At 44.0% G+C, this 25784-nt stretch overlaps 1 protein-coding gene across 1 annotated transcript in view; it reads left to right on the forward strand.

The window, feature by feature from the left end:
• Positions 1–21184: 21184 nt before the first annotated feature.
• The window catches only part of CCND2 (cyclin D2), a 37246-nt gene continuing 32646 nt past the window's right edge, over positions 21185–25784 (forward strand). Inside the window, exons 1-2 of the mRNA XM_067530939.1 lie at positions 21185–21426; positions 22835–23050. Coding sequence (XP_067387040.1) covers positions 21232–21426; positions 22835–23050 — 411 coding nt within the window. The 5' untranslated portion in view covers positions 21185–21231. The remainder of the gene's footprint in view (positions 21427–22834; positions 23051–25784) is intronic.

The raw sequence follows: 25784 nt of genomic DNA on the forward strand, positions 1-25784 counted from the left end.
TTTCATTTTTGTGGCCATTGCATTTTGCACTGAAAAATCATTCCAATGGAAAGTTTCCCAGCCAACTCTAGTTTGATCCTGCCTCAATCCTTGGTCTTGGGAATCCTATTTGTACCTAACTATAGTCACATAGTGCCAAGCCAGTTGTGTTTAAAAGCTGTTATCACCCCAGGTTACAGTTTCATTATAATGTTGAAACTCCCTTAGTGAGTTCAGGAGGCACTTGGATTGGTTGGTTCAATACAATATCCATTTAGTATTAACAGTTTCCAAAACAAAATTCATAAGTACAGATAAATCAATACAGGTCTTGGTAGAAACAGCGACATTGCTGGATCAGTCTAGAGCACCAGTGTCTATGGGGAGGATTCTCACAACTTAAAATGCCAAATGTAAACTGATCTTGTTTCCTCTTCCATTCTTATCTATCCTGTGGTGTGTGAGGCATCCAAAATCACTAGTTAGTTTTGAAAATCTTGGCTATAAAACCCACTTACAATTGTCCATCTTTGTTAAAGTTCAATCTCTCTTTCCATACCATCGCCTCCTTTTCCTCACTATTTGCATAGTTGTACATTTCGCAATTTCAAAGGGTTCTTTTGATCCAAATGTGTTGCTATATTTGGTCCTGGTTCAAAAGAACTTCTTCCCTCTCTTTCCACTGGCTGTTGTCTTAAGACACCCCTTTTAGAGGAAGGTTCATTGGTATCTTGATAGAATTCCCACTCCACAATGTCATCTTATGATGGGCCTGATTTTCAGCTAGTGCCCTTGGAAAACCAGGACCCTTTAAGGTGTCTCAAGTTGGGTGCCCAAAAATTGAGACACTCCAAATTACTAGTCACTTGGCTGTGGCTCATATCATCTGGCCTGGTGTCAAAGGGTGACTGGCATCTTGTAGGGGAAACCAGGCCAGCCACACCTGGGCCTTAATTAATTAGCTGCTTCCTTGCCTGAGAGAATGGGGCAAAGGAGGGTCAGGTGACAGATTAATGGACACCTGGGCCTTATTAAAGGACAGAGAGTGAGCTCACAGTGAAATTGGAGCCACAGGCAGTGAGAAGGTTCCTGTGGAAAGGTCTAAGCTTGGGTCTGCAGGCAGGGCTCAAGCATAATTTTTTTGGTCCTGGTACAATCTTGTAACATGGGCCCCCTCCCACACACACACACCCACCACAATCCCTCATCCCATACATACAATCTCATGAGCCATGAAAAAAATTTTCCTCATCGAAATGGGGGTTGCAACCTGGGTCAGGCCTCTGGGCCCCAGTAAAAGGTACCCTTCCCCATCCCCCCTTCGTGGGGGCCCTGTCTTCAGGAGGCTTGCTATTCCAGGAGAACCAGCCTGTGGATCTAAGTCTCCATACCGAAGCAGGTAAGAACACAAGGGACAGACGCCAGTGGGGGCTGAGAACAGTACCACAGGGTAGTGAGCCTGTGGACTAGGTGATCTATACTGGAGCAGGGGGGAAAACTCTCAAAGGCAACCCAGAAAGGGGCTGGGAACAAGGCCCAAAGGGAAGCTGTCATGGGAAGAAGAATCTTTTGGTTGTTGGGACTCTTCAGTTTGGCTGTTTGACACCCCAGAAGTGGTTAAGTCTGTTTATCACTTGGCTGAAGGGCTAAGCTGCACCTCCAGCACAGACCAGTGTGTGGAGAGCTGAGACGACCCAGTTCAAGTACTCAGCAGCTGTACCCCCTACACATAGGTGTCCAATAATAGCTCCTTCCAGAGAGCATTCTGGTCCCAAAGGAGTTACACCCCGAGGCATTGAAGAGTGATTCTCTCTAACAGTTACCGTCCTGCAAGTCTAACATCTATCCTAAGGAAAATAAGGCAACAAATGTTAAGAGGGGGGAAAAAAAATCAAACTATCATTCAGCATCTCCAGGGTAACAGAATCATGAGCAATAGGCAGCAAGGGGTTTAAAAGAATATTTTTGCCAGATAAACTTGATTGCTTTTTGGACAGAATTACAGAAGTAGTGGGTGAAGGGAACATAGTAGATACAATGTGTTTGGATTTTAGCAAAGTATTTGACACTGTGTCCCATGAAATTGTAGGGGGAAAAATTAATCCAAATTGGCTTGAAACTGAAAACTAGCTAGAAAACCAGAAACAAAGGGTAATGATAAATGGCAATACATCAAGTTGGGAGGAGGTGTCTGCTGGGGTACTAAAATAATCCGCATTAGAACCAGTTTAGTGTGGTTAAACATCTTTATTAATGATCTGGGAGAAGGATTTGTGTATGAGTGAAATTCACAGATAAATTGGGAGAGTGGGTGCAAAAACCAGCAAGAAATGTTCATAAAGTACAAAGCATTAAGCATTCACGCTCGAGCCAGCATCCTGGAAAATGAGGGAGTGGGGGCAGGTAGAATCAGGTGGGAATCTGCACCATAGCACTGGTGTTGTGGAAGGAAAAGTTTGGAATTAAGCGGTTAAATACTGACCCTTGTTTAGGGATCAAATCCTGGACAATGTTGAGAATTAGAGTTCCAATCCAGCAAAGTTGTTAAGCATATGCTTAACTATAAGCATGTGAGTAGTCTTACTGAAGTCACTGGGAATAAAGTTAAGCATTTGCTGGATCCGAGGCAGAGTGCTCAGAGAGGATCAAGCCCTCCTTCATTTACTTCTTATTGCTTCCTCTTTTGCGTCCTTCACCTACTTGTTGTCTGTTTAGATTAGAAGTTCCTTGGGGGCAGGGCCTTTGTCTTTAGACAGAATTGGCCAGGGGACAACAATTCCGGTTCATTAAGGATTTGGAAATTGGGCTTCACTTCAAATCAGAACAAAAACTGAAACTTTTGAAATTCTCCAAAGGACTAAATAGTAAAATGACTTTATTGATAACTGGCCACGGCTGGGTATGCAATAACCTTGGGCAAGAAGCCTTTGCTTCTCATTCTCATCACTAGTCCACCTTAATGAGGGTATGGGTTATTCCTATTTTCCAGCCCACCAGGACTGGCAAATGGCAGTTTTGTGATTTGCTTCCTTATTCTCTTTTCTCCTCATTAGAATCTCCACCTCCGCCTGCCCCTAAAAACTGCTATGCTGTGGTATTCTGTTCAAAAATACTCTTCCTGGATCAACCTTTCAAATAGCCCATGTCTGATCAATGGTACAAATCCTCCCTCATGATCACAGCATCTACAGGATTACCAGCTCTTGCAATTTTATCAAGAGTCTTACGATATTTGATGTGGGTTTTTTTCCCTTAAAGCTCCAGCTACTCATATAATGTGATTGTGAAAGATCTCACTCTTTGTTCAAAACAAAGGGGGAGTTTCTAGCTCTCATGGTTGCAGAGAACCTAGATAACATGAACCCTAAAGGCTCAAAATCCAAAGGGCAAATGAAAAGAACCCAACATTTGGCTTTAAAAAATCCTGAGATTTAAAAATGATTTCATTACATAGGGGGCCTGGCTCATGAATTTTGAAGGTGTAGGGGTGGCAATACCACATCTACCATGTCAAGATACAGTCTGGCAACCTTCCTGAAATGATCTGATCTAACATCATTTCCTAAGCAGGTCTGTAGCCGGACACCACATCTCTCCTTCAAACTGTAGGCAGTCTAGGGAAATGCTGTTCTTGCCACACCTCCTGTCTGAATCCATACACATCGTTCTGGGTTTATGGAATTTAACCATGGGATATTTGAGGACCACAAGTGGTTAGGACATTGGTGTTATGTCTCATCTGAAAGACGGTTCCTTTAGCAGCACACTGTCTGCTTACACCCTGACAAGGCATTTTCTTAGTAGTGGCCAGAAGGGAAAGTGCTGTCTTCTGACTCACCAACGCTACTTCCTCACCCATCTTGAGTTCTGCTTGAATGTTTCACACCCAAATAGCAACCAGCACAGCTTAGCCTCCGAGACTAGATGAAGTCACAGTCCAAAGTAGTATAGGTGCAGGTCATCTGAAGCTAATTATAGTTCTTAAAATGTGCTTAGCTGAAATAAACAGAGTGAGACTTTCAGAACTGGCTTGAAGATTTAGGCACACACTGTCTCAATCCCCTTACACAGCACTGAAAACTTCAACCATGGCTGCTACCCAACCTCTAAGCAGAGGGGCAGTAAAATAAACAGACATTACAGAATAAACTAGAGGTCATTCTTCTGTCAGCTGCTGTCAACAGCAACAAGGGCTGGGTTCAAATGGTTAAAGGTGCCTCCTTTAATTTACACCACCCACTCAAGCTACAACACAGAATTTTGGGGACTCCTGAATGCCTTCCATGGGTGTTTTTAATATGTGGTACTTTTAATATGCGGAGTCTATGTACAAAACATGGAACACTTTATTAGGTGGAAAGGGAATGCAGCACCACTTGTGAAAACACAGCAACACTCTAGCTAAATGAATGAGAAGTAAAAACACCCCCCAGCATGGTAACTTTGGCAATAGCCCTTAACTCGGTTCCCCCACCAGCTGGTGTGAAGTCCAATGATCAAATATTCCTTTAACAGGTCGCTTTCCCCCTCCCCCATTCACAGATTGGTGTCAATGGGCAGCAGAGATCTGAGATGCACTTGGGCAGCCCTGTCTCCAATCCTGTGGGAAATCCAGGTGGGTGCTGCCCTGGGGCTCCACCACCTCACCCAGCTACGGTTATTTCAGTTTTATTTCGTGGCTGGATAGGAGGGGCTCTCCCAGCTCTGCTGCTGTTCTGTACAGCTTCAGTGAAGATCCTTCTTGGCATTAAAGCCCTTTAGGAAGTTGCAATACCATGAAGACATCATCTCTTGGCACAAAGCACAGGATTCCTCAGGGGAGAACAACCAGTAGCATATAGGATCCTTACACAGACCGTTACTAACGACAACATTCCTTCCCACAAAATAGGAACCGTTTCCCCCTTGCACTCAGGTCAGTTCCAACCAATTCGGAGTCTGTGTGCAGTTAGGGTGGCTCTAAAGGTGTTGCTGGAGGAATTCTAGGTAGAAAACTTATGCAGATGAAACTCTGTAGATGTACTTCCCCCTGTTAGTTAATAGGTGGGGACAGAGAGTTCCTTACCACATCCATACTGCACTCTGCAGGCTTTCTGACTCATGACTGTGGCTTGAGCTGCATCCACACGGCAACATGACCAGGCTTGGACCCAAGTCACAGCAGGACTTAGGCTCCTCTCCCCCCAGCAGCATCTTAAGACCCAGGTCCTGAGTGCTTGCTGACCTGAGTCAGAATGACTTGTGTGTGGACAGAGGCGGGGCTTGGGCTCGAGCTGAGTGTGCAATGTAAAACATACCCTCAGACTTCATGGGAAGAGAGAAAGAAGCAAACCATGCTGCTCTGTGCCAGGGGCATGAAACATACGGTGGGCTGAATCTGGCTTTCATGAAGTGTTTCTGTGGCCTGCATGACATATTCAGATTCTCCAGTGGCTAAGCGATCATTTTTGTAAAAAGAGTGAGTTTCTTAAAACAGCACGTAAAGGTGAGCTGTATGTAACTGACGCAAGGATGTTTGCTAAATCTTCAGGCAGCCTGGAACGATGACTCAGAGGTGCAAACTTTCTAGATCCCCACTAATCTGATCAACTTCAAAGGGACTCCTCAGTGCCAACCTGAATGTAATCACTGAGCAGTTTAGTAGAGAAGTAACCCTTAGCACACTGCCTTGGGGACTGGGAGCTGCTACTGGGAAGCAAATGCAGAGAAAAGAACCGAGGGACTCACAAAGCCAGTGAAAACAGAGAAGAGAAGAAACGAAAGTCAGGAATAGTGGTCACCTAAAGGGGAGCAGATTTTCCCACTGAGTGATGAATGCAGCAGGAAAGCACTAAACAAATAATAGCTACACATGTAGTTATTATATAAAGGCTGTATTCTGTCCTTGATCTTTGTGCAACAACCCTACTGCCATCAGAGAGCCATTCTGCTGTGCATTGTTGGGCGTATATAATCCTGAATTTATACTCTGGCCCAAGGACCATAGTTAAACTTGAACTTCATCCCTCTCCACTCACAGACTTTAAAGTATAAAGCCAGAAGAGACCCGCATGATCATCTAGCCTGACCTCCTGCATATTGCAGACCACAGAACTTTGCCCACCCCCACTCCTAGAATAGTCCCCTAACCTCTGGCTGAGTTACTTTAGTCCTCAAATCATGATTTAAAGACGCCAAGTTGCAGCGAATCCAGCATTGACACTAGTTGAAACCTGCAGGTGACCTGTGCCTTAAGCTGCTCTCAGTGAGTTTGATATCCTGGACTACGCTATGTCAACTTCAAAAAAGGGGGCTGGGTCAGCCAGAGCAATGGCAGATCGGAGTATAAGTGGGCACATAACACAAGGATGGGGGTATGGGTCGAATGTTAACTATGTCTGCCAGAAACATGGATAGGGAGACTGTGCTCACCGCCGGATCCGTGCATCAGGGCAGGCTGCTGTGTAAACTGGAGCAGTGTGTGTGCTGGAACTGTTCAGATTCCCTTTGCTGGCCCTCACCCGTAACCTCCCACAAGGAAACCCTCTCATATGGTTTAAATCCAGGCTCCAAGCAAGATCCCTCCCTTAGGGATCAGTCCTCTAACCCTACCTGCCACGTAGGTGTGCTGCCGGAGGATAGAAGGGGATCCTGCTTTTGCAGGTGCAGCTGCCAGGCTGCGCCATCCTCTCATCCTGAATGCCCACCGCAGCCCGTCCCGCTCCGGGCTTTTGAAAAAAGCTATCCGCAGGCACTCTCTTTTCACATGGCTTTCATCACCGTTCCCTCTTGTACAGAAAACCTTCCCCACCACACCCTATTGTAGCCACATTAGTGAGATCTTTATCTGCTTTTCTGGTGTTGATTAAGGTGTTTGAAATTGTATTGTAATATGGAGTGCTCAGCATCTCAGAGGAGAGGTGTAGTAATGTACAGGATTGTTCAGAGCCCATTAGAATACCTTTCCCTGTCCACTACCTTGCCCTAGTCAGCATTAAATTTCATCTGTCACTCTGGTGCCCATCCATTCTTTTGTATTCGATTGTAACTCATCAGGGCAGTACCCTCTCCTTTTGCATATTTGCCGAGCATTGTGTCTCCTAATAAAATTCTATAGATCATAATTACCCAATCCTATGATTACTCTATTAACTCTCCCCATTCCCCAATGCACTTCCTTTTGTTTCAGCCTTACCTAAAGAACATTTTAATGACTATCAGTTCCCTTTGATTCAATGTTCCCTTCCCTCAGATCTCTGGCCTGCAAAAATTCCTGCCAGAATTCTTAACTCCTCATCATGCCAACTGACATGATACAATATCTCTGAGCTAGTACCATGCTGCAGCCTGTCAAAATATGATGGAAGATGGCCCTGAATCCCGTCTCGACTTAAACTGCAGCTGTCACATTCTCTCAGCGCCCATTGTTGTGGATTAACTCCTGTTGGCAGGGCATCCTGTGCAGAGCCTAAGCTGTGCTTTTCTCTGCATGCCTCCACTTTTCAGAGTTGGCCAAAGATATTTTGTTCCTAAGACCCTCACCCATTTGATCCACTCCTGTTTATCCAGCTTTGCTTCTCAGATTCTCCTCCTGTCTTTACCTAAGCTTATGCTAGACTGTCTCCCCATTCTTTGATGTGTCAATTCTTGCTTGCTTTCACCACATAGCACTTGGCCCAAGTTTTTTTTGTACTATAACAACTCCAGCCTTCTTATACACTCTCATCATCATGATTTGGTACTGTAGCAGGGCCTAGAGAGCAGGGCCCCTGTGCAAACATGTAATAAAGACAGGCCCTGCCCCAGTGATCTTACAATCTAATCCTAAAATGTGACAACAGGTGAACACGGACAGAGTGGGGAACAAGGAGGCAAGGAAACAATGAGATTATATCAGTCTGCATGATAGGCAGGGGTCCATACAGACAGCACACCAGATCATGGTCACAGTTTCTTAATAGGCATCATAGCAAACAAGAGTTTTAGGGAAGATGCTGAAGGACGATGCAGCAGCTTTGTACATTTTTACCAGGAACTCATTCCATGTGGCCTGCGAGAAAGCATAAAGGCGCTTGTTGGGAAATTTTATAATTGGGCAATCAAAATTGGCTTTGCACCAGTGCTATCTATCTATCCGTCTCTTCTGGTTAACTCCCTGAGGGCAAATCCTGCTCTTATTTCCGGTGATGTAAATCTGGAATGACTCCACCAAAGTCAACCATGTTATATTGGATTTATGCCAGCTTATATGAGAGCTAATTTAGCCACTGCTTTGCCTGTAGAGAAGCACCTGTTAAGTCCACTGCAAAATCAATGTCTCTCAAATGACTGTTCTTTACAAATATATACCGGATATAAATGTATATAAACAGAGAAATGCACCTTGTCAGTGTGATACATGACCATGTTTTAGTCTATGAAAATCATATTAAATATGTACTTCACACTTCTATTGATCATAGCTATTTATATGGCCACCGTTAGTTTTTTATCTAAATGTCACACTGTCTTTAATGTAGTTATCCTTGCAACACTCAGTGAGATAGGGAAGTGCTATTAGTGAGGCCATACAGATGGGGAACTGAGGCACAGAAATTAAGTGAACTGCCCAAGGTCATATGAGGCATCTATGAATGACAGAGCAAGGAATTGAACCCAGTCTCCCAAGCCTGTGACCTGAGCACTAGACCAGTGGTTCTCAACCAAGGGTACACATACCTTTGGAGATACAGAGAGGTCTTCTGGGGGCACATCAACTTCCCTAGATAGCTGCCTAGTTTTTACAACAGGGTACATAAAAAACACAGCGAAGTCAGTACAAACTAAAGTTTCATCCAGACCAAAAATGAGAAAGTAAGCAATTTTTCAGTTATAGTGTGCTGTGACCCTTGTATTTTTATGTCTGATTTTGTAAGCAAGTAGTTTTTAAGTGAGGTGAAACTTGGAGTATGCAAGACAAATCAGACTTCTGAAAGGGGTACAGAAGTCTGGAAAGGTTGGGAACCACTCCACTAGACCATGCTTCCTCTCTATACAACCTGTCATATGTTGATCCCAGCACACTTTGCAAACATTAATTAGACCTCACAACATCCCTGAGATGTAGGTCAATACGATCATATCTGTTTTGCAGGTGGATAAACTGAGGCACAGGGATGCTAAGCGATTTGTACAAGACCTAATGACATATCCGTGTCAGAGCTAGGAACAGACTCTGGGAGTGCTAGCTTCCTCACATATGCTCTAACCATTAAAAATACTGACTCCTGTTATCAATATTTAGTCAAGTTAAATGACAGAAAGAAAAGCCCAGCAACAGGCTATCAGATAGTATTCCTCTTCCAGATACATGAAAGAATGTCCCTGCCAAACCTATATGGAAAAACTTGGAGGCTTACAGATAAAATACATTGAGTTAGAAGTTTCTTTGCTTCGAAAGAGTAAAAGTACAAGGATTTTTATTGTCTGCAATGTTGGTAACATTGCATCATCCAAAAGACCTTGTTCATTTATCAGCATTTCTTAAAAATCTTTCTTTTGTTCACAAACTTGTGTGTGAGCAAAGAAAAATATTCAGCTCTATCTAATATCAGCTTGCAGCTGTTCAGTGACAGAAGGACTCAAAAGCTATGGATATGAACATGGGAAAATCCACCCAAATCAGAATGAAGACATAGCACGCAACAGCTGCATGACAAGAATATGCTGTTTCTGGAGTGTGAGAAAAAAAATAGCTACAGTTACATTAAGCATCAGAAAGTTGTCAGTAAACATTATAACCATGGTTAAACTTGGGAAAGAAGCAAAATGTCTCCAGGTATCTGGCGCTCTTCAGGGTAGATGCCATAATCCCCAGCAGGGGAAGAAAAGTATGAGCCAGGTGCAAAGTTCTTTGAACTAACTTCTAAGGACCAGAGTCAGCAAATCTCAATCTGTCTCTGACTTCCATAGAAAATAGAAAGGGTCTGGGGGAAAGGGAGTCCTGCTGAGCCCCATCTAGCATATGTATCCTTGATGAATACATAATTTTACTGTTCACACACCATTGTTAATGAAATGATGGTCTTGTTGATAAGGCATTATAGCAAGACTCAGGAAATCAGGGTTCTATTCCAAGGTCTAGTTTGGTGTTCCTGTGTGACATTAGATTCTTTATTTCATAGCTCAGTGCCTCAGTTTCCCACCTGTAAAATGTAGATAATGCTTCTCCAGCTTCCAAAGTGTGGTGAGGCTAAGTTCACTAATGCTTGGAAGATGTGCAGCTACTGTGGTGAGTGCCATAAAAAAAACTATGAATAAAAAGGAAAAATCTATGAATTAACTCTTTCATACATTATATTTTCTACTGCTTTTCCCAGTCCACTTTTAATGTTTCATATGGTGTGGCTTCTATCACCTCCTGTGAGATGCAGAAGCCAGGTTGCATAATTGCAGCCCACAGGAGTTACTCCAGCCCATTCCAAAAGGGCCCTGATAGGGCAAGACATCAACTCCACTTATCAGAGAAAAATGAAGCAATCAGAAGGAACTCTTACTTCCCAATTGGACCTGTTCTTGGTTGGAAGCTCCCGCATCAGGGCAAATGGGTAGGATCAGCTGGGGGACCTCCTTCAGAGTTCAGGATTCAGATCAGAATTTTGCTGGGGGGACCTCCTTCCTTCTGCCTACTCCAGGACCACCACTTTTTTTGCTAAGCCAATGGAGACAGAACTTTCGAATCCATATATCCCTTTTCAAATGTCATCTCTAACAGATGGGCATTCAGTCAATCAGGACAGAACCACTCCTTCAGGTAGGGCCATTAGATTTAGCAGGTCTTTACCACAGCCTGTGGGAAAGGGCAACCTTAGAGAAACCCAAAACACAAGAATCCTTGTTACCTCCGTCATTGTTGAGGAGATCTTTCCCCTTTGGACAATGGAGCAGCCTATGTAACTCCCATGAGGTCAGCAACAGTGGATTTGGCTGGAATGAACCATGTGGGGGATCTATTCCCCCCTCAACAAGAGGGCAGTGATGGACCTAAATTTCCTGCACACTGGGCAAAATCTTAGTCTTTACTCAATCCTCATTCAAGCAAAATTCTTATTGATGTCAATGGAATTTTACCTGTGGAAGAAGTGAGTAGAAAGGTATTTGGCCCACCACCCAGGTGAGAAAGACAACCCCTAAATACACATACTGTGCCACTCTTATTATCCTAAAAATACCTGCACCAAAATGTCTTTCCTAAACACTAAGGGTCAGAATCTGAAACCAGTGGGGGTTGCCTGGATGCAACAGAGGGCAGAGTTTAGAACTAAGAGAGGAATTCACTGAATTGCTCAGGGGTTAAACACAGGGCCAAATCCTGAGCTCTTTGCTCAGCGTTTACTCAGGCAAACTTCCACCAATTCAGTGAGGTAGCAGAGACATCAGAATTGTACCCTAAGAGTGTAGAGCATGCGTAGGGTCTCGTGATTGGTGTGGATTGATTACTTGGCACGCTGAAATGCTCAGTGAGGATGGCTGTAAACATCACCATCACCAGTCACAGCATTTTAAAATGCCTTTATTTTATAATTCACTTTACAACTTCATTCTTAATTTGTATTACATTAACGCATAGAAGGCCCGAGAATAAACATTGCATTCCCACATGAAAAATGAGCGAAGCAAATATAGCATTAAATGCCAGATTATTATTACATGCAACGTTGTTATTTTCCTGCACCCAAAGTTTTTGAAATTGGTTCATTTCCCAAGATTCTGCCCAACTAGAACAGCAAAATATCGCAAATATTTAACTCCAATAAGAGCTTCTAATTCTGCAAACAACAATGAATGGTTTAATTGTTCACCTTGAAAGAGGTTATTTGTTTTAAATGATTTGTCTATTTCATTATTTAATTTTTTTTTTTTTTGGTTAGGCAATTAAACTTTGTCCATTCCATTTGATGTGTTAGTGAGTTAATAAAATAAAATCTAAATTTAAAAGAATCAGGGAGAATTCCATGGTTCCAGGAATGCAAGAGGGAGTTCTATAGTATCACCCCAATGGCCATGTAAACCAGAATATTTTATAAAACTCATATTTTCTAACAGATGGGTTTTTGTCAAGTTTGCAACAGAAATAATTCAAATGCCAGGGAAAAAACAAACAAAAAAGCCCTCTCCCCTTCAGAAAATTCACTCGTTTTCATGATTCATTTGCATGTTGTATATTCTGTACAAAATAAGAAGTGGGAAAAAGTCCAATTTGTCCCCAATATGTAGTACCATAGTATCCTTAGAACTGTGGATCTCAACCTTTCCAGACTACTGTACCTCTTTCAGGAGTTTGATTTGTCTTGCTTACCCCCACGTTTCACTTTACTTAAAAACTACCTGCTTACAAAATCAGACATAAAAGTACAAAAGTGCTACAGCACACTATTACTGAAAAATTGCTGACTTTCACATTTTTACCATATAATTATAAAATAAATCAATTGGCATATAAATATTGTACTTATGTTTCAGTGTATAGTAAAATCGAGCAGTATAAACAAGTCATTGTCTGTATGAAAATTTAGTTTGTATTGACTTCACTAGAGTTTTTCTTGTAGCCTGTTTGTAAAACTAGGCAAATATCTAGATGAGCTGATGGATGCCCTGGAAGACCTCTGCGTACCCCCAGGGCTACACGTTCCCCTTGTTGAGAACCACAAGGCAGCACAAAAATACCTTGCATTTTTGTAGCACTTTTGAGCCTGGAGGATCTCAACACTCTTTATAAAACATCCTGCCACTTGTCTTTATGCAAGATGCCTCATTCATTTCAGCCGGGAATCCCACGCAGGGCTTAGTGGCAGGATAACTCTACAGAATAGTAGAATCACTCTACTTGCCTTTAAAATACAGTTGCTTCTGGGAATAATCATGACAACTGTTTAATAGCTCACAGCAACACTACATAACAATTTAGGATAGCAAATGAAGGAGAATAACAGGCCCAACTGCAATTCCAGAGAGAATTAGGGAGGCAGAATGCAGTTCAACCAATTGGGATTTGGCCAAGACGCTACACCTAACATTGCTATATTTGTGACAAGTGCTACTGAATGGTTTAATGGGAAGCAATATGGTCTATTGTATGAGGCACAGAGCTGGGAGTCCAGAACCCCTGAGTTTTAATCTAGGTCACTTCAGATATCTGTGCTAAATTCAGCTTTGATGTAAACAGGTACAATTCCCACTGTTAGGAGTCACACACATGCTTATGCCAGTGATGACTTTGATCCTCTATGTAACTTTCTCTCTTTGTAAAATAGTAATATTATTTATGGATGGGATTTTTCAGAAGCGCTCAGTAGCGATCCAGTTCTGTTCCCATTGGAGGAAAAGGAAATATTCTTTTACTACAATGAGTGCAAAGTTAGGCTAACACTGAGCACCTGGAAAAATCCCCCACTCTTTCTCTACCTCCCAGTGGTGTTTGTCACAATTTAAATAGTTAATATTCATAAAACACTAAATATTGTTAGTCTGGATTATTTGATTAGCTAGTTGGGCCCTTTGTGGTGATATCACAGCTGTTTACCAACCAACTTCCAACTGTGTATTTCTGGGACCTCATAACAGAAAGGAAAAGAAAAATCAATCCAGCCATTATTCTGTATGCATACAAAAAATAAAACGGGGTCTTTATAATCTTCCAGCCACACTTTCTCTTCCATTTAATATACTAGATTTAGTGGGAGTGATTCCAGTTTAAAATGTTTCTTGTAACATCCTTACCCAACCTCACTACTTGAAGAATTAGCGTGCTCTGAACTTTGATTTATTTTATAGCTTTACATTCAATCTTTGTTTCAATTTACATTTATAAATATAAATGCTAATTCCATATTGGCTTGAATAGGATCACTACCTCATGCATTGGATATTGGCTGATAAACGCTAAGGAAGAGACAAGCCACCAAATTGGAGGGATGTTTGCGCAAGGAGCAGCAAAGACTGATGATCACCCTTTGCGTTTGTTTTGGGGGGCTTATGTTTCATTTTTGTTCTCTATTAATGATCTAGAAAAAGGAAAACAAACTTCATTTTTTTGCAGATGTCTCAAAAATGAGAGATGTTGCTAATGCCAGAGAGGCCCGAGTAATCACACAACAGGACTTTGAGAGGTTAATAATTTTCAGCCTGAAAAATGCAAGCTAATTTGTCCAGAGAGCAATGAATGGAAGCTCAGATATTCAATCAGAGTGAGATCTAGTAGGACTGTCATTGTTTATTATTTGTTAAACACTGTACAAGGCATTGAAATACTACAGACATCTCCTCCCCTGAAGAGTTTACAGTCAGTACAAGATGGTAAGGGCAATGGGTGTTTCTTTGTGTTTGTTCAGTGTTTAGCATAATCCTAGATCTCACCTGCGATTTTTAGGCAGCAAATAATAGAAAGGAAGTCAATGAAACTTCACTGCTGTAAAATTGACAAAAGAGAAGAATCAAGGCTTTAGATTTTGAGGAAGTTAAACGTTTTTCAGCCTCTCAAAATCCCTGCACCCAAGAATGTGAAAATAAAGGACAATTTAGGGGTGATGTGGATTTAACTAAAGTCTCCCATCTACCAAAGTTCAGAAAATGGACTAAAAATAGTAAATCTTGCTTTGTCTTGTCTGGTTCCACTGCTCTTCATCAAACTTCTCTTTAGCAACGAAAACAAAATAGATGGGGACAAGCACACCCTATCAGAAAAGACATGCAGAAGGTAACAGAAAATAATTATTCTATAAATCTTTTAAGTCATCACAGAATTTAAAAAACAATGATCTCTCTGCCAGTTTGGAAGAGAGATAAACTATCATGCTGCAGGGTGCAAGCCAGCCTCTGTAGGATGGAAGTTGGGAAAGAATTTTGTCTGTAGGCAGGCTATTAAATAATTGCTACAATAAGGGTTTTTTGCACTTTCCCTGGGAGCAGCTGGTATCTGCCTCTGTCAGAAACAGAGTACAGTAATTTCTATGTTTCTATATAATAGAATGCTAAAAAAAAATCAATATAATAAATCTCATTCTATTAAACTCTGGAGAAGATCCTTAGCTGATGTTAACTGTCATAGTTCCATTGAAGTCAATGGAGTTCTAATAATTTATAACAGCAGAGGATCTGCCCCTATGGATGAAATCCTGACAATACTGAAGTAATTAACAAAACTCCCATTGACTTCAATACAGTACATTTTTGTGGGAGCAAAACTGAACCTGGTTCTCCCACAGTGAAGATTAGTATGCTAACCATTGGACCTTCCTTCTTTGATCATAAAAATAAAGTGTCAAAGCCTCACTCTGCTAAAATGTAGTAGGCACCGAAGTATGTCGGTAAATTATTATTTATTAATTAATGACAATGACAGAGATATTATCAGTGACCCTCCAGAATTATCCCTTGACATGCGTATCTGCTCTGCTGTCATCTAGCTGCTGCAAAAATGAACTTTTCCACACACAAAGAAAGAAGAAGGAAATCGTCCCCACAAGATTCTGCACAGCAATGGCCCAAATCTGCAAGGTGCTGAGGGCTCTCAGTGTCTGTTGATTTCACTGGGAATTGAAAGTACATAGTGCCTGATCCTGCCCCCCTGAAATTAACGGGAGCTTTTCCACTGACTTTAGTGGGTAAAAGATCAAGTCCCTAGTGCCTTGCACTATGGGATCAAGCCATAAGACCGGTGAACTTAAATAGACTCAAATACAACCAAATATTTCATATGTATCATATAGTGGTGGCAATCAAGATGCAGTTCTTTACCCCTCCCTCAGCAAAATGCTCATTGCCTTCAATGGGGTTTTTCCTGAGTTAGAATTGAGTCCTAAATCTGCATCCACCTATGTAATCGGCAATTACACATTCACAGATCTGTACATTTTTAAGGCCAGAAGGGGCTTTTATGATGATCTAGTTTGACCTTCTGCATAACACAATGCATAAATCTTCTCCACGTAATGTCTGCATCAAACCGATAACTTTTGTTTGAGCTATATCATGTACTTTCGAAAGCTATCCCATCTTGATTTAAAGACTTCAGTTATTGGGGAATCCATCCAGTCCCTAGGTGAGGTATTCCAGTGGTTAATTATTCTCAATGTGAAAAAGGTGCACCTTATTTCTAGTCTGAATTGGTCTAGATTCACTTTCTAACCACTGAATCTCATAATGCCTCTCTGCTAGATTGTAAAGCCATCTAGTATCTGAATCTCTTACACATACAGATAGTTGTAGACCATGGTTAAGTCCCCTCTTAAGATTTTCTTGGACAAACTAAATATAATGAGTTTCTTTGTCTCCCACTATAAGGCATGTTTTCTAGATTGGGAAACAGTCTCTTAATTCTTTAGTGAACCCCTGTCCAACCTAACTTTATCATTATGATAAGGATTGTGGATTGTAGAAACACAGTAAAAGGAAGTCCCTGCCCTGAAGAGTTTCCATTAATTAAGGAGAAGACATGAACAGGTAAATTTTTGCATAAAATGGAAAGGAAGAATGCATTTAAAAATTTATTACAACACTCACTAATTTATCAGTCTAATTGTTGTGCCTCTATGAAAACACCATCCAAGTGCAGACACTATTTTACTGGAGGGCAAAAGTTGCATGTTGTATTGGTGATTTTATGTAAGTATAATATTTCAAATGAAATGGCTTCTCTTGCTCAAATAATTAAGTCTAAAATTAGCAATACAATTAGATTTAACTTTTTTGTAACTATGTAAGTGGTGCACACACAGTTCCTATGATTTCTAAATCCTAATTTACACATCCACATAACCCACAATAAGAAGGGTGGAAAGGTAATTTTTTACTATGCTACTGTCTTTGAATTGGACTGTGGACACACAAAGCACAACTTCCAAAGGTTAAACATCACATTAACAAAACGTGAGCTCATAAGTAACACTTGAGATTATTGAAACTGAATTATTTTTTAAAAAATCTACTTTTCATGTTATGATTCATGCTGTTTGTTTACTTTCTGCATTTGTCTCAGCTCCGACAATGAAAAAACACATAGCTGGAGGGGGTTGGTTTTTTGGGGGTGGGGAGGATGGAGGGTGGGTGGGATTGCTTTCAGTCAGTTTCACTTTCAGATTCTAATGCCCCAGGCTTCAGTGTTCATGTTACGAACATCGGAAGGGAATATGTGTGTAATTTAAATAACCCTGTCTCCAGTGGGATTTAAAAAAACCCAAAACCGTGCACACATTTCTGTTAGTCTGCGGTTCGGAGACAAAGTTTGATCTGACAGTGAGCCTGGAAATCTCTCCGAGCTGCTTAGTCCCCTTATTTTTTTTTCCAAAGGCAGAAGCTGCAATAATAAATTACATGACTCCTGGATAAACTGGGTGCTGTGCGCTACACACAAGCCTGTCCCTCTCAGCTGGAGCTTTCACGCCAGCCAGGACACTGATAAAGCATCGTTCATGACTGCTCTTATATTCATCATTATCCAGGTGAACACTATGGACAGAGGTTCCGAAAGCTCACGGCACTAGCTTTACGGCGGAGCAGCGCCTTTTCAAGCGGCGCCCGAGGGTTGGCAGCCGCACGGCACCGCTCCAGTGCGGAGCACAGCGCTGCCAGGCGCTCCCTCGGCCGCAGAGACGCTGCTTTCCCGGGAAAGACGCTTCCAGCGGCTGTCGGGCGGGTGACGGGCCATTGCCGCGAAATTCCCGCATGCACGTGCGGGTGGCGGCTGCACCGAGCGGGCATGGCTGCGGGGCGGGATTCCCGCACCGGGGCTGCACACGCAGCTTTGCCAGGCGGGGGGGGGGGGTGTTTTGCAAGGTGTTGGCATCCGCCTAGCGCGGGGCTGTTTTAACAAACGAGACTAGCAGGGTTTGCTTTCCTCGTGTGTGCTCGTAACCTGCCGGCACGGCGCAGCGTGTGTGGAAAGGGTTTCTTTGGGGGGGGGTTAGAGGGGGGCACGCAACATATGGCACTGGGTTCATCTCCACACTGGGACTGGCCAAACATCTGCTGTCTCCAGATGTTAAGCAGCAGTTGTTGTTGTTTTTTTCCTTAAATGAGCCTGATGAGGGGAGCGCCCCTGAGCGTGACGTTAAGAGACAACTTGGGTTTGCTGCTTTCTTCGGAACCTGGCCCATACACTCGCCCAGCAGTCGGAAAATGACTTGGTTTTTCATGCAGCTCGTAACTGCCCCCTCCCCCTCCCCCCGGCCACCTCCAGTCAGAGCAAAAGCCCCTTCTGTCTCCTCCGGAGGAAAAGGGGAAACCCGCAGGCTGCTCTGCAGGTCTGCGTTGCAAAGGAGCGAAGCCCGGAGCTCCCCAGGGTTACTGCAAAGAAGGCAGTTTTGAAGTCCCCGGGATGAATTGCCATCCCTCTTTCCTCAGCACACCTGTGTCGGTCACAGGCAGTGGTTGGTGCACACCGGGCGCGGTGTTTGTTTTTAAAAGCCGAACACAAAAGGTGTACACGCGTTTGAAAGGCTCCAGCCCGTTGTCTTTACACATCAAAGTGTATGTGAATGAGCGTGCCTGGGGTACCACCCGCCTGGGGTGGATGTGCAGTCGGGAAGTGATCACCGAGTTTATTCCTCTGCCTGCTTGGAGTTGTTGTAGGTGAAGGCTCCGGCATATTTTTCTCTCTGCTGCACGAACTCTGCTTTCTGCCAAGCTGGGATTCATGTCTCTCCAATCCTCCTAGAAATCTAGCCGCTTTCCACATTTAGAGACGTTTGTCAAGTGTCCTGTGCAACTGGGAGATCACTCGCCATTTTCCTTGGAAACTCATGACAGTGACAATGACTGGCTTTGGGGGTACAAAGCCAGACGAGAGACCTTATGAAATCACTCCAATGAGTTCTTGGGGGGGGGGGGTCATTGCCACACCGCACTCCCTGTTACTGGAGCAGCTCTGCCATAGGAAGGGGAAGTGAATGGGGAAGTTAAAGTCCCGGAACTTTCATTGACAGGCACGCTGCTCTTTCCAGAGCCCGTTCTGTCCATGCATGGGTGAGGGATCCCCTGCCTTCCCCCAGCGCCATAATAAAATACCCAATGGGCAAAGTGCAGATACTTCAAGTGCTTTCTCATACGGACTTTGACTGCTAAACTCCCAGACAATGACGTTAGAAAAAGCCAAACCATGATTTATCTGTGTGAGGCGCCTGGGTTTGAAATCACCTGGATCCACGTGTGGCCAGAAGTTTGGTCCCTTTGGGGGGTCGGGAGACAAGAGAAAAGACCCGATGACTAGTGTATGCCTCAGCAGGATGAGTCCCCTCCTGAGCAAGTTGCAGAGGTGCTTCAGAAAAGGCTCCGATGGTGGTTGTGGTTGTTAAACACCCATTTCGCATCACGTTGACTAAAATATCTCGTCCCTTTGGGACAATCCCTGCCAAGCTTTGTGTCTCTTCTTTGTCAATGGGACTCGACGACTTTATTCCTCACCCAGTTAAAGCAAGCCACAGCTAGTTTCACCCTCAGCACACACGGTTTCGTTTGCAATTGGAGGGCTGGGGGTGGATTTTGGGGTTGTTTTTCGGGGTGGGTGCTATTTTCCAAGCAGCATCTACGGATCTGTAAAGTCTTGGTGTACAGTAGATCGGATGCTGGTTTTCCCCCGTTGATAAGGTCAGAAGGTTGTGTGTGTGTGTGTGTGTGTGTATTTTTTTCTTCTTTCCCCCTCCTTGGTTTCTTTTGATGTAGTGAGGAATGTTTCTTCCTTAAAATATAATCTGCCCAGTGACAACCAGCGCGCAGCAGCAAAAGCCCCAGAGCTATTGGCTATGCAAATAGAGGGAGGGGAAGCGGCTCCCCAAACTCTCAACTCACACTTTGCAAGCGCTATTTTCTTTCCCTCCAGTCCACCTGGCAGGGAGTGGGACCAGAAGGGGTGACTGGGCGGTGTGCTAGCCACATGCGCCTCTTTACTTTCTTACTCTGCATGAAAACCCAGCTTTAGGGGCAGCCCGTTCCTTTTCTCTGGCTGCAAACAGAGACTTAACAAACTTGACACACTTCACAAAAGGTTGCCATGCAGAGGCTGGGAGACACAGACGACTGGCAATGAACTGAGATGTGCTGTCCAAGGATGAAAAAAAAAAAAAACAACCCCCACTCAGAAGCAAAGTTAAACATCCATGTCCAACTGGTTAAAATAATAAATGCAAAAGAAGCAAGAGCATGAATGATCCTCAGCAAATCAAGCCTGGATGGAAATCACACTTCTTGTCAAGGGCATATTTTCCTTTTTTTTTTTTAAAAAGTGCAATAAAAAGGACAACAGTAGGAATAAACGTGAAGCCTAAAAAATGCAGTGTGGAAGGAAAGCTGGAAGTCACAGAGCCAGCCAGTGCTGGACAAATCCGCCCCTCTGCTCCCCCCCAATTATGTTTCCTAGAAAGCTCTATCTGTGTGACCATGCACTGCTAAAACAGTTCTGGCTGTTAGTCAGAAATACATATTCGAGGAAGTTGCATTGTGGCCACTGCTAGATCTCTCCAAACACCAGCGTGAACATACTGCAAAACACACCAGCCCCCGGTCCTGGGATCTTCTTTTGCAGGGTCTCTCTGTTGTGCCTTTAGTCTTTTGTTGGCGAGCAAAGTTTTCCTCCTGGTTGCAGGTCAGGAGGATTTTTTTTTTTTTTTGGGGGGGGGGGGGTTCCCAAAACCTTCTGGAAAAAGCAGGAAGCTCTCCACACAGCGAGGACATGTCATGGTTCACTCACACAGCTAGACTGACATGTCGTGAGCCAGCCACTGGCTTCTGCTCTTGCAATAAGCAAATCAAAAAGAAAGAGAAGAAAAAAGCCACTTCTAGAGATCCAGATTGGCCGGTGCAGCAGAAAGTCTGGCGCGATTTTGTTTGGTCGCTGCAACTAGAGAGAAAAAAAAGAGAAGCTGTCATTTGGTGTGTGTGTGTGTGTGTGTGCGTGCGTGCCCTATACAAGGGCCTCCGAGTTCCTCGTTAGCTTATAGAGGGGGGGAAAAGCCGCGTTTGATGTTACATCTGACCAGCTGCTGCGCTCCATAATAACAAGGGAGCGCTGCCTGCCCTGCTGGGTTGCGTCACTTTTGCTTCAACTCTGGGCTAGAAATCAAGAGAGAAAGAGGAGAGAGACCTTCCAAGGAGGGATCTGGAAAGCCCTGCGAGCCTGCCTCCCACCCACTTACCCCTCCTCCTCCTCTGCCCCCTCCTTCCCCTCCTCCCCACCCCCCTCCAAAAAAAAAAAAAAAAAAAACCACGTTTCCAGCCGAGGGAGAGGGCGATCTCTTCGGGAACATGGAGCTGCTGTGCGGCGAGGTGGAGCCCATGCGGCGAGCCCTGCCGGACCCCAGCTTGCTGTACGACGAGCGCGTTTTGCACAACTTGCTGACCGTCGAGGAGCGGTATCTGCCCCGCTGCTCCTACTTCAAGTGCGTCCAGAAGGACATCCAGCCCTTCATGCGCAGGATGGTGGCGACCTGGATGTTGGAGGTTTGTATTCAACGGAGAGGCAGAGTCCCCCCCCCCACATCTGTCTGTCTGTCTGTCTCCCCTCTTTGCCCCCAGTTTGGGGGGTTGCTGCCTGCAGACTCCTTCCTTCTGCGGGCTCCGAACTCCGTACGGTCCCTTCTGTCCCTGCCGCATTTCCCCTCCATCCTGCATTTTGCTAATTCATTCAGTGCTTTTTCCTCCCCCGGCGGGGGGAAGGGGATGGTCAAGGATTGTTCCGCGAGCCTGTCCTTCGGCGGGCGAGCCTGCGGAGCAAACGGCTCTTCCGGGGCCGCCGCTTTGCAAAGAGGGGTGCAAAATGGGGGAGAAGTGAAGTGAGCAGAAGTCATTGGCCAGAGGAGGACGAGAAAACCCGCCGCTGTCCCCAGGCTGCTGGGGCGGCTCGAGGGAGGCTTTCCCGGAGAGGGGGAGCTGCCTCCCCTCCCTGGCAGCAACCGGGGGGGGGGTGAGCGATCCCCCCTAATTTTTGCCCAACAAGTATTTCTGTGCCCACGTATGCAGCGCTCAGGACGTGCCATGTTTTCGCCATGTTGCTTTGCATGCAACTCTGCTCAGAAGCGCCGAACCCCCCCCCCAAGAGAAGGGCTCGGAAATGCACCCCCTTTCCGCCCGCCGGTCCCCCCCCAGCTGGCTGGGAGGCTGCCGGGGAGCCAGGGGAGCCGGTGACTCCTTCCCTCGCCGCGATCCTCACCCTGGAAGGGCGGCCCTGGGCCCAGAGCCCTCCAGAGCTTGCAGCCTGGCGCGGCCCCCCGTATCATTTCCCCTTCAGATCTCGCTTTGGGGGGACCCCTGCCAGCCCATCCCCCCCGGGCCGGGAAGCCCAGACCCTCCTCTTGGTTTTCATGTGGAATTTGCCCCTCTCCCCCCTGACTTGGATTTTTAATTATTTTTTGAAACCATTTTCTCTCGCTGAGGATCCGGGATCTCCCCACCCTAACCTCCCCCCTGGCCGACTCGCGGGCCCAGGGCTGGGGGATCCCCCCCCCCGGGGGAATTTTTACAATTGTCGGGAATGATAGGGGGTCGCCTGGGGGTGACATCGCTCCCAAAACGGGGGGCCCCGGGCCAGCGTAGCTATTTTTATTTATTTTTTGAAAATATGACGAAATCAAAAAAAAAAAAAAAAAAAAAAAAGGAAAGAAAAAATTGGGTCGCAAAATCTGAGGCTGCTGCTGCTGCTTTCGGCTCCCACACTGTGACTGAATTCATTTCTTACTGAATGAACCAAAGGAATGTGAAAGCCGATTGACAGCCTTCCCAGCCTCTCCAGAGATCTCCCCTTCCCCCCCCCCCCCCATCTAAAACAATCATTTAGAACCCTTGGTACATTTCAAGTGATCGCTCATGTTCTTCTCTCTCTTTTCTCCCCACCCCCACCCCTGGACTGCAGGTCTGTGAAGAGCAGAAGTGTGAAGAAGAGGTTTTCCCCCTCGCCATGAATTACCTGGACAGATTTTTAGCGGTGGTGCCCACCAGAAAGTGCCATCTGCAGCTGCTGGGGGCAGTTTGCATGTTCTTGGCCTCCAAGCTGAAAGAGACAATCCCCCTCACTGCAGAGAAACTTTGCATATATACGGACAATTCCATCAAACCCCAAGAGCTGCTGGTAAGCGGCCCTACACTACCTCCAGTGTGCCCCATTCCCCTCCATCAGCTCTTGCGCTGACAACCTCCCCACTCCTTCCAGAGCCCAGCACATGATACATTTCCCTGCCTCTTTATAAGTTTTTTAAACAATGTTTGAAAAGTTGAAGGTATTAAAGATTTTCAGGCACTGATAGAAAGTGATCAAGATAAGTTTCCTTTATGAAAATCGCATGGTTTTTTTGAGGGGGGCAGATCTCCCCATTTGTTTTGAACATACTGTATATAATTGCCTAATATTTAATATTCATATTCTTTTCCCATTTATGTAATTAGCACAATGGTTCGCAAATGCCCTCAGAGAGAATCTGAAGGTTTTGGTTACTGTTTGCGATTTTTAGAGATTTATACATAGTTAGCAGAAGATCTCTTTTTGATAGCATGCACATACATATATGTCCATGTGTTTAAATGGGCAACAAACTTTCTGAGTTAGGTTCTTTGTAGAGGTGCTTTCTTTCCGGTGCTCTGGTGCTACACTGCCATCCAGTGTCAGACATGCACAACTGGAAATGACTTCATCTTTGAATCCTTGCCAGAATCTCTTCTGTTTGCAGTTTCTTTCCTGCTTTCAGTTTTAAAGGAGCTGTCTGCAATCTGAGGGACATTTTAAAAACCCATGTCATGTCACTTGGTTTTATTCAGGTTACATACCCAATAAAATAAAAACGCGGGGAGGGTGTTTTATCACCGTTTGGAAAATTCGCTTTCAAATTTTTCCATTAGTGACACGGTTGAATCTGCTCCTGTTGAAGTCAATGAGAGTATAGCCGTTGATTCTGTTGGGAGTAGGATTGACTGCGTAGTCCCATGAAATTAACAAATTGCCCGTACAAGTGATACATTTATAACTTAGAAAATTATGGGTCGCATTTGTCCCTTTTTCGGTAAATGTAGTTCTCAGTGTTAACTCAATAAGCGTGAGATTTATCGAAATTCTGCTCTGCTAAGCACGATTGTAAATAAGGACCTCCTCCTCCTCAGTGAGCAGCTCAGTATGAGATTGAGGCGAGACAGCTGAAAAAAGTTACTTTTATTTACATGATTTTTGATGAAATACTATTTGCAAAGCACTTGGAGGATGTAAAGCGCTATATTAATGCTAAGTATTATTAGTTTATAAGAGTGCGTATTTCAGTCAAATAGTTCTGTTCTCACAGATCTTAATTTGTAGGATCTGGCCCTGGATTCATACACATACTTCTCATGTGAAACACCCATTGAAGCCAGTGGAGTTCCACCTATGGAGAGGTTGCAAAATCTATCTCCTAGAAGGCAGGGCCTTTCCCCCAAATCGCTGATGTGCTTAATACTACTGTTAGTAGTTCCCTCCGTGGTACTGCCTATGACAATAAAACACTGTGGCCTCAATTTAGGAAAGCGCTTAAGCACATGCTTAACATTTTTAGTTTCATGAGGAGTTAAGCATGTGCGTGAAGTTAAACATCTGCTTAAGTGAATAAAGATGCTTTCCTGAAGTGAGGCCTGTCTCTGCTAGCAAGTGTTCGAAAGATCAGTCCTTAGTGAATTTAATTGTCATTTTATTAAAACATCTTATGATATTTCTTGAGAAATTATGCAGGACTGGTTTCAGGTCTCACCTACGGAAACATTTTAGTAGAAGATTTCCAGGTTTTGGAGGGTTCTGTATTATCCCAATAGGAATGTTTCTGGTACAGCTGTTATCTGTCCAAGTAGGATTCTGCTCCAAAAAGTGACTGTAAAACTGCCATTGTGGGGGTCCATGTTTATTGTCTCTCACTGATGTCAGTTCAAATCTGCTAAATTCAGAAGTAAAAAGATGGTTTTTCCAATTGCCAGCCTTACAAACTCAGCCTGGGCTCTGAGATGCTGGCTTTCTGTAGACTTATGCATCCTGGAGATTAAAGAGTCTATAAACGGAATGTAGTTAATAATTCCGATGATTCATGAAGTGGAATAGAATTCAGCTCCTTCTCTCTGAGCTATGACGGCTCTGTAGGACTGATAATAGGAAAATGTATGAAACACTTAATTTAGACACTGAAGGAAGCAAATATGGCTCTGAAGGCACAGAAAGAGCAGATCTGTTGAGTGGGAAGGTGCCATTTTTTATATAACCACTTTTTGAAGAATAACCACACTTTAAGGGCCTGAACAATTCCTTTTGCACCCAAAAACTTCTCGTAACTTCTCTGGTAATTTTGTGTGTGCAAAGAATGCAGGATTGGGTCTTATGTGGTACATTGTCGGATATCTTACAGGCTTCTTGGGTGTGTCATATGCATTTCCCTTCTGCAAAACTTGCTGTGGCATAGATTAAATACAGTCTGAACCTAAGGACATCTCTAAAACAATTGTAGAGAAAATGCTGAGGTGCTCACTTTCCCAATGGAAAAAGAAAATTTATGTCTTGGTTATTTGTGTGCATAGTTATCCACTGGGCTTTAAATGGCTATAAATTAAGCACTATAGCCATTTAAAATAAGTTACTAGGTAAGGACCACAGTGACCTTGGCAATATCTAATTGCAGGCTAAACTTTCTGGGTGGGCATTCAGCAGTGGATACAAAAAAAGTAAAATCTTGGCAGGAGCTGCCAGGCCTCATTACTTTCAGTGTAACTTGACATTTCCAGTGTTTAAAAAAAAAATGAAGAAAAAGAAAGTCAACAACTTCAAAGCTTTAGAGGCACATTGAAAAAATGTCTAAGCAAAA

The sequence above is a fragment of the Emydura macquarii genome, unplaced genomic scaffold, assembly GCF_026122565.2.
Source record: "Emydura macquarii macquarii isolate MOO-44397 ecotype Brisbane River unplaced genomic scaffold, CSIRO-AGI_Emac_v2 contig_3122, whole genome shotgun sequence".
Taxonomy (NCBI): Eukaryota; Metazoa; Chordata; order Testudines; family Chelidae; genus Emydura; species Emydura macquarii.